Source organism: Electrophorus electricus, chromosome 16, assembly GCF_013358815.1.
Source record: "Electrophorus electricus isolate fEleEle1 chromosome 16, fEleEle1.pri, whole genome shotgun sequence".
Taxonomy (NCBI): Eukaryota; Metazoa; Chordata; class Actinopteri; order Gymnotiformes; family Gymnotidae; genus Electrophorus; species Electrophorus electricus.
In genome coordinates, this window is record NC_049550.1 from 10,441,277 (window position 1) to 10,450,925 (window position 9,649).

At 36.1% G+C, this 9,649-nt stretch overlaps 1 protein-coding gene across 3 annotated transcripts in view; it reads left to right on the forward strand.

The window, feature by feature from the left end:
• The window catches only part of pspc1 (paraspeckle component 1), a 28,464-nt gene extending 26,872 nt beyond the window's left edge, over positions 1–1,592 (forward strand). For 2 of the 3 annotated variants that reach the window (XM_027010150.2, XM_027010169.2), the window contains 2 exons: positions 227–292; positions 1,083–1,592. In XM_027010150.2, the coding sequence (XP_026865951.2) occupies positions 227–279 (53 nt within the window). In that variant the 3' untranslated portion in view covers positions 280–292; positions 1,083–1,592. Of the gene's footprint in view, positions 1–226 lie in introns of all 3 variants that reach the window. The other variant, XM_027010175.2, reaches the window with a different exon arrangement.
• The last annotated feature ends 8,057 nt before the right edge of the window (positions 1,593–9,649 follow it).

Below are 9,649 nucleotides of genomic sequence, written 5' to 3' on the forward strand. Positions count from 1 at the left end.
TATTAATGTGATAATTCACGCTAGAAGACATGGGTTGCCGTTGATTCCCCTTGAGGTGTAGCATGATCAATATCACTCTTAACCATATTACTATAAAATAATTTGTTTTGATTATTTTCTTGATTATTGATTATTTTCTTGAATGTGTATGTCAGTGACTTAAATATGAGTAAAGCAGTTTGTAATAACCTTTCATCAAACTTTTTTTTTTTTTCCTTTTTCCCAGAGTTCTGCGGACTGGTGCAGTGTGTGGTAGAAAAGACCAGGGGCAGAAGGTGAAAAAGTGAAATGGGTAAAAACAACACACCTTGCTTAAAATCACTCCGCCCCCAAACACACACACACAAACACACACACGTGTACATGCACACACATACACACACAGCCACATAGTAATGAAGCATCTCACCTTTTTGAATGAATGTAATTTCATAGTTGGTTTAATACCAAATATTGCAAACATACTTCTGACAGGTAAGTATCCCATTGGTTTGTTGTTTTTTTTTTATTTTTTTTTTTATCTTTGTCATTCTACATTTAGGGCTTAAAATTTGTATAATTATTTGGTTAAGAGCGTAGTTCATTAGTTCATAAATTACAGTAAACAATTTGACATCCACCAGGTGGTGCTATAGAAGTAGGACATCTATAGTACAGTACAAGAAAGATGTTAAATTAGAAGTAATGTCCATTTTTCCACTCTGGGACTTTTATGACTAACTTGGCAACAGAAAATGCCAGGATATGTAAACGTGATAGTAAATCCTGTTGCATTTCTAAAATTAACATTTTAGGCGCTAATGAAATATACTTTTCTTAGTCTATTTTCCCATTCTCATAACTAAGTTAGTTTGACTCCAGTTACTGAATAATATTAGTAGTTAGTGAACATTCCTAAAGATAAATAACTATACAGTAAGCCTGGGTTTTAAAGGGCTAAAAATCCTGACTGAAAGACTTCATGAAATTAAAGACAAATGGTACAATTAAACATTGATTTTAACTGCATGATGTTTGTTTTTTTTATTATTAAAAAATCTATAGAGTGAATATTGTACAATTATACCTTCTTCTTTTTTTAGTCAGTTATGATTACGTGACCCTGGTCCTTTACACTCATCCGTACCCAGATGTTGCTTGTAATGCTCAACTTGAAGTCCAACTTTTCCCAGCCTGTACCTGTTGTATTGCAATGTGTCAATACAAGCATTCGGAACATGGAGACGAGATTGCAGCAGGCATGGCTCTAGCATCAGACCAGATGAAGTGACTGTAATAATCCTCTCACATTTCCTGTTATAACTTGGCTAGTTTCAAGTTTATAAGTGCACTTATGGCTCTGAATGTAGGTCAGTAGGCTCTGCCCAGTGCCTTTTGTGGAAGCAATAACATCTGTGCAGTACCATCAAGCCCCATGGAAAGCCTTTGTTTAGAATTCTTCCTTGGAGCACAAGCCATTTCTCCAAATAAGTCACAAAAAAATCTGTGAGTCAAGCTGTATGGTAGTAGGATTGTTAAAGTGGTTAAGGTACTCGACGAGTAATGAGAAGGTTGCCAGTTCAAACCCCACCACTGGCACTGTTGGACCCCTGAGCAAGGCCTTTAACCCTCAATTGCATGAATTGTACTGAGTCATAATTGTAAGTCACTTTGGATAAAAGCATCAGCTAAATGCTGTAAGTAAATAAATGGGAGGTGTATGAATGCAAATTATCAAAATAAATGCAGATAACTGTGTAAACAGCACTTTTCTAAGGTATACATCCATTGAAGTGGATCTCCAAGGTTTGTCCCCACCTATAGCACTCTCAGCCTAGTCATTTCTAATACTTCTAATACTTATGTCTTTGGGTAGCATTGTGTCTAAAGGACTTCTAGCAATACCTAATCTTTGTTATGGAATATGAAGCATATGTTCACTTAATTATGCTTCCATAAAGTTGACAAAAAATTATAAAAGTAACGATCAAATGAAAAATAAATGTTCCTTTAATGGTAACTTCTGGCAAGTACATCATCTCAGTTGTAGGTGTAATGATTCAATTTAGGTTAGTGCGTGGATGGAAATGGTGCTAAAAATGAGGTTGATGCTGATTTTTTATAATGTCATGCTTAGGTTCCCCATTTTCCTCTAATTATTGGATTCTGAAATTTGGAACATGTAACAAATAAAGTAAGTAGGTCATGATGACCTGTCCTATTCTTGCATGCTTCCGGCAGAAAAGTTTTAAAGCTCAACATTCAGAGTTAAGCTTTATTGTTTTGGACCAATTAGTTTGTTTGAGTAATAGTTCAACAGTATATAGGTTTACACACTTTACAGAATGTACATGTACAGTACTGTACTCATTATCAGACATATTTCTTTCCTGACAAGCGAGAACAACCTCATATGGCACTCAATTGAACAGGCCAGTAGAAAATGTATAACAGATTTTTATTTTGTCCACAAATGGATGTAGATCATAATATTTTGGTGTAAGTAGAGTAGAGCAGGTTTAATGATCATCGACTATGACTTGTATTATTTTGGGTGGTTTAATATATAAATAAAGATGCAGGTAATCCTTCAGCAGCCAGCAGTAAAACACACTGCAGCATTTGCCCTCTGTTCCCAGAATGGCAATCATTGCTTACATCCTGGGCAAAGGGATCTTGTTTCACATAATCACATAAAGGTTGCTTTAGTTTTGAGAATAGGATCACTGGCAATCTCCTCTGCCATGCAGTTTCCTGCTAACAATATGGTTCTCTTGCACCAGGTCCAGAGCTATTAAATGATGTGCAACACAAAAACTACATTGCAACATCTCAGAGGATTTGCTACCCCCTTGTAGAACTTTATATGTATTTTATGTATTTCTTATATATTTTAAGTAAGTACAACATTTAAACTGAAATTTTAATATTGGATTATTATAATCCAGTTCAGGGTTATTCTAGGATTTAGTATTTCAGTACAAAGACTTGGCTCAATTCCTAATGCGTCTGCTACTTCCTTTTTAGTACTTTAAAAATGAACCCTTAACTTTACATAATATTTATTCTGAGGACTGACATAATCGAGGCAGTTCTACTTCCATCTAACTAGTAGCCACTTTTGGTGAGAAAACCTATGCCCTTGCACTGATCATAAACTTTTCAACACAATATGCTTTTCATTAGAGGAAATTTGTCAGATAGTGCTCTGGATCTATGTATGTGAATATTTTATGATGAACTCAAATAACTCTCTTCATGGCTTTCAATTAACAAAACGTGCATGCTAACTTTTAAAGTCATCTTGCTCCTTCACATTGATTAAGAAAGGAGTGTTGCAGGTATTGTAGGTGTTAATAAGAGAGCAATCACAAAATCTATCTGTGATCATGTTTCATCTGCAGTAATCCTGCAGAGGGCCTCAATCAAGCAAGACTGAGTCCACATTTACTGTAGTCCACATTTACTGAGTCCACATTTACTGTAAATGAATAACACGAGACAGACAGCTGAGAATAATGAGACTGAACATAGCATATGTCTGGCCCTTTATATGAGGGAACAAAACAGAACTAAGCTGCTTCATTCATTTTCTGGTCCTATCACTTGACTGCAGCAATAGTTTAAACTGGGCTTACCCTGGCTGTGCATTAGAATGGACGGCTTAAAGTTCATTTAAAGTAATTGCAGAGAGCACGAAGCACATGAAGACAACCATGTCTGTGTTGGACCTTGAGCCTCATCAAACATTGCATTATTTTGGGTTAATTCTTTGTAATACAGCTTCTGCTGAAAGTTGATCAGAGAACAAAAGTTGCTGTTAGCCTTTGCCTCACATTGCAGTGAATGATTCATATTTACTGTTTCTGCATTGTTTGTTGATGGTGGGAGAACAAAAAAATCTATCTCTGGAGGAAAATATTTCATAAATTGAGCTCAATGTTCTAGACCATTAAAATGACACAGCAAATTCTGAAAAGAAACAAATTTGTTCATACAAAGATTAATCACAAAATTCATTAATACCCTGTGAGCAATGTTTTTGTCCATATGAACATGGTATGTCATTTGTGGCTTACTTAAAGAAGTTGTCATCTTATGCCATTACAATGGCTGGTTGAAAACATAGTGAAGGAACAGCTCTGACTCAGGATTTCCACAACCACTTGGGATTTGTTCTATACACAAGGCCACCATGACTGCACACAGGACATGATGTTGCAATTTTTTGGGGATTATTGCCATCGTCTAAACACCTTGAGACTAAGCATCTCTATGATCCTCTATCTCTCATCTTTATGAGATGGTGTTTGAACTATGGGAGGCCCTTTTAGATGTCATGCCCAATTAGCCTCAGTCTACAGAGACAAAGGCTGGCAATTAAATAGTCTAACCTTGCTGGAAGCTTCCCCCTCTGCTCTGATAGCTGGCATAATGAAGAATAGAAGAAAGATTTAACTTCATGATAGAGGTTTTATTTCAAACAAAATACAGTTATTACAGTTATTCTCTTGCTGAAAAAAAAAAATTCTTGCTCTAGGCATCAACTTCATTCTGTGTTCCATATGGACACATGGGACAATGTCATAGAAAAATGAGGAGAATGCCTTTAAAGTCTGGTACAGCCATTTTTTCTTCCTCTCCTGTCATATTTAGCTTGAGTGAATTATTTAATTATGTAATTCCTTTGCTCCTCTAACTATATACTGCTCCAATGATAATTAATTTTTGTGTCTATATGTACATACAAACTGCATAGCACTGAAGAGCTAACAGCTTGCTGTAGCCCTCACACACTAACTTTCTTTTGTTTGGCACATTTTCAGATAGTAGCTAATGGAAGAACCTGGAGTGAGCTTCCACATACGCAGCAGGCAAACCTCTAATGTAGTCTGCTCGTTTTGTAAGTTGTAAATAAGCTTCAGTACTGTCTCTTTTTGGATTTTCACTATCTTTATGAGTACCTTTTGACACACCCTTGCTAAAACAAGGCATATCTGTAATGTCCCCACTCACTCTTGATTTTCACTATCTTCAACACGTTCCTCTTACACATCTGCATGGAGTCTAGGGTACTGCTTGGATGTAGTGCCAAATATGAGATACTTTTGGTCATGTATGGAATACTTGGAAAGCTTGTACAGTACATTAGATACTGTATGGTCATTTTTTGGACACTTGAGTTTGGACTATGCCCTACTTCCAGCAGTTTCTGTTCTTAAATTTCAGATCATAAATGATTATTCTGTTTGGCAGTCCTCTTCATACCACACAGCTTCGACAAAGACTAGGCTTCATAACTTGAATACTGATGAGTACATAGATTTCTAATCTATGGGTAAATGAATTATATACTATAACTTTCAAGTTAAAGAAAGTGAATTTTTATAAGCCCCACTTATTTGCAAATTGTTTTTAAAAAGGAATTATTTAAGTGGCTGAAGTTCTTGGTGCATTTGGTCATTGGTCTCAATGCTAAAAACACCATGTTCAGTATATGTATGCCCTCTGGTCTGCATCCTTGGCACTTGATTATACTGTTCTTCCTGAATCCCCAGTACCCTTTCTCATAGTTCTCACAGCCAAACCAAGTATGGAATCCCCCATTTCTCTGCAATAAACAGGTGCTAATTCCCCAATGTTGTTTATAATGCTTTTTTTTTTAATTTTTTTATTTTTTTTTTTATATATATATATAACTTTGTTCCTGACCTATGTACCCAGCACTGTGTATACTTCTGTTAGCATTCCAGACTGATATCTTATTCCATCTTAGGTACTTGAGACCATGACCCATGTTTCTTAAGCACTAGTGCTGTGGCTTTGTATACTCCAGTCTTGTAGATATTACTAAGGACAAGAGGGGATACTGAATTCACTTTACTGGGCATTAGCACTGTTCAGCATCTGATCACCTTGGTCTTGCTAAACCCACAATCTGAATTCCCATAACATTTCCAGACACAGATCAACTCTAGACTTGGAAGATTTACAGCAGAAAATCTCCATTGGCAGCATAATTTCGTTCAAGATCAGGCTTAATCTGTGCCCGGAAAGTCCTCCCATAGAGGTTACATCATGTGTTGTGTATCAGAGGATCCTAGTGTGTTCATAGTTGCCTACTGTGCTCTTAGCGAAATAGCAAAAAGAATCCTCAAACTGGCACAAAGATGAACAGTCATGCCATAAACCCCCATGTGGTGACCATATTTCCGTCTCACTAGAGGGATGTAATAACAGAGAAATCTGGAACAGCCAAAAACAAAGAGCACTCTCGCCGCTAACCCCAGTCCTCTGCTCCATTCCATGATGCATCCAGCAAATTACAGAGAGGAGCACATGGTGGGAAGTGGAGACTACTGGTTACGACTCCGGTTCTGTCTATTTCTGTCCTCTGCCAGCATGTTGTGGAGGGCGGGGACGGCACACGCTCCTAAAACTACTTCTTTTTTTAAACTACTCTGATAGGATTTCTACAGTGGAAAATGGTTCTGGGGGAACTGTATAGTTCCAAGGTTCATGCTCAGGAAAAGTATACGAAAGTGTACAGCAGCATTTACTGTTAACTGTTTTATTGTTGTTGTTGTTCCCTGATTTTTTTTTTCCCCCTTGTGGGATGGGTCTCTAATTTCAAAAGGTAATTTTATCATATGTTAGTCTATTCACATTTTCCCTTATATTTGTGCTAATTATATGAACAAATAAACAAATATATTTTCCCATATTGGATTAGCTGGTTAACTTTGCATTGCTGCATTTTGCAATGCAAAGGTAATCAGCTAATCCATCTTCTACTCTTAAGTACACAAGGTCTGTGAAAATGTGTGTCTGTCTTTGTATTAAAGTCTTCTTTCATCTTTCTTTCATATATCTGACATAACTCTCGTCCTTCCTTCTTCTTATCATCAGAAAATTCTCAGTACATAGTCTAAAACTCAGCTCATTCCTTAGTTAATATGTTCCAGAGTGTAATATATTAATTGGAAGTGCATACATAGTGTGATATTACATTGATGAACCTGTTCTGCCAGTCTCTTGCATTGTAATGTGGGGCCATGGTGTACCTTAGACCCTGACACTGTACTGTAATTAATATGAAATAAACTATAATGCCCACTTCTACAGTCACAAGATGGTAGTGCCCAAATTGACTTTCCTCCTTTACCCCCCAGGCACTGTTAGCTGAAACTGGGGGAAGGAATTTGGAATTTAACTATACTTAGCACTGGGACCCAAGAAGAGAGCATGGCAGAGCAGTTACTCCCACCATTTGGCCTGTATATAAGCAAATATTTAATAAGTTCTTACAGTTGTTTTGTTTTGTGCATGTATATATGTGGTCATAACTCATATAAACACATCACATCTCACTACAGCTTATTTTTTCTATTTTATATGAGCTGAAAATGATGGGTCAGTTTGGGCCTCAAGCGAGATACCATAATTATGACTTCACAAAGGAACAATGTTCTTCTCCCCTCTTTAGTTACCATCTACTCCACATACTCTTCATGAAGGAGAGTCTTGTTGTTATTGCCCTAGGCACTAAGCTGCCATGGCTATGATCATTCTGTAATTGTTTAAATTAGTTTATCTTTGTCTTCTTAATTATCTCAGGTTTTGAGAGTACCCTGCCCTCTATAGTCTGCTTTTGCTAAGTGTAGCACAGTTCATGGCCTACTTTCCCATACTTTAGCACAATTTAAACAACGTCCCACTTTTTGCTCAGTTTTATACAAGCCCCATAATTGCTTTTTTTATTGAGTTGTTCTCTGCTAGCAACATAAAATAGATTGTCTTAATGGGCCCCATCTGAACTACAGAGTCTCTGACAGAGACTCTGAATAATAAAACGTTTATTGCTGTTTTGAACCGTTTGCTTTTGGCCACTTTCAAATCCCTGCCTCTTGTTTCCAGCTTTCAGCAAGCCTTAGATAACTAGCTAAATCAAGACAAAGAGAGGCAGAGCACTGTCACTTTGGAGATAAAGGAACAGTTTAGAGTTGTTGTGACTAGTAGGATTAAGTATCTTGTCTTTTGAGATGACTACAAAGTGGCTGAAGGTCCTGGAATGTTCTCTGACTACAGTGTGTAAGAGAATGATTCAGATTTCAGGGTTAGATTAGACAGAATGTACTACAAAGATTAATAGGCCTTAAGTGGAACATGGTTAGTTTAAATATTGCAATTTACATAAGCCGTAGTTTGAAAACAGTTGAAAACTGCACTTTTGTTCAGTTGCAGAAATCCATTAGTAATAACTAGCTCTTACATTACTGCTGTTTTATTTGCCAAGCTGTTCCCTAGTTAGCTGCGAAATATATGAAATGAAACATAGCAATATTCAACTGTAGCATAAAATAGTAGATTTCTGTCAAGAATATACTCTTGACTCTAAGAGTCAAGACACTTAAGGACTCATTCTAAGTATTTTTAAGTTTCTGGCATGTTATACCAGAATGTATAATTTGTTATAAACTCTCCTCTTAATGTAGCCTATATGTATTTTAGCGTTTATACACACTATATCATCAAAATCACAGTGAGTGCAATGTATGAAAAGGTGCCTGAAGCTTAGGATACATATGATTACCATATTGTTCCAGTTCGAAAATTCCTGATGCCTTTTAGTATCTCATTAGTTTAATATATCTGATGTGGTGTAATACTTATCATAGTTTGTGATTATTACAAGTGCACTATGCCATAGTTTGTAAGTTTTAAATGTGCAGAGTGCAAAGGAATTTTATGATGCACTGAGGTAATAAAATAAACACAGACATAATTGTTAAAACTTATCCAATAAAGAAAAAAGTAAGTTGCAAGTAAAGTGAGGGATTTGCCCTGGAAATATTAGTTACACCATTTCCTAGTCCTGGTTTTCATAACAAGATGAAATAAACGAACAAAATACACTAAACTGTAAAATATACTATTATGGTTGTCATTATATGCTATGCAATGCATTTTTTCATATACCAATCTCACTCTGGCTTTAGCAATGTGTTATAAACAAATAAATATATTACGAACACGGTTTTTAACATCATAACTTGATTTAAGGGCTGTGGATTTTTATAAATACATACCGCAAACTATAAAATGATATGAATGTTTTAGACATGCAATGAATGTAATAATAGATCTTATATTTATGTAAATAAGACAAGCATTGTGATATGGTGATTGCACAAGGTGCATTCAACATCACAACAAATCGATAGTTATAACGTAAAATTTATTTAAACTCTTCCAAACTTGATCGATTCCTGACCACTATACAAAAGCATGCAATCTGTCCTATATAAAATGGAATTTAGATTAACAAATAGACGTATTCAACACAGAATAGTTAAATTTTTTAGCATTTTAGTTTTTTGACTGACAAAAAACTGATGGATAAAAAGACTGATGACGTTACTTTTACTTTAAATTCTTAATTTTATGATAAGCTACAAGAAGAACGTTAATGGTTCGCTTTCACTTTTGAGTAAATCGCCATCTGATCATAAGAGTAAGCGGCTTATGTTTACTCAAGTAAAAGACGTGGTTTGTCCTCCTTGTAGTTGCGTGTAGCATGTTGCGTTATGGCGGTCTAGCAGTCCGTTGTCTATTCTAAAAAGAGGCATTAGGACCCAGCGGCGCAGGGTTTTGTACCTTGCCAGCCTAA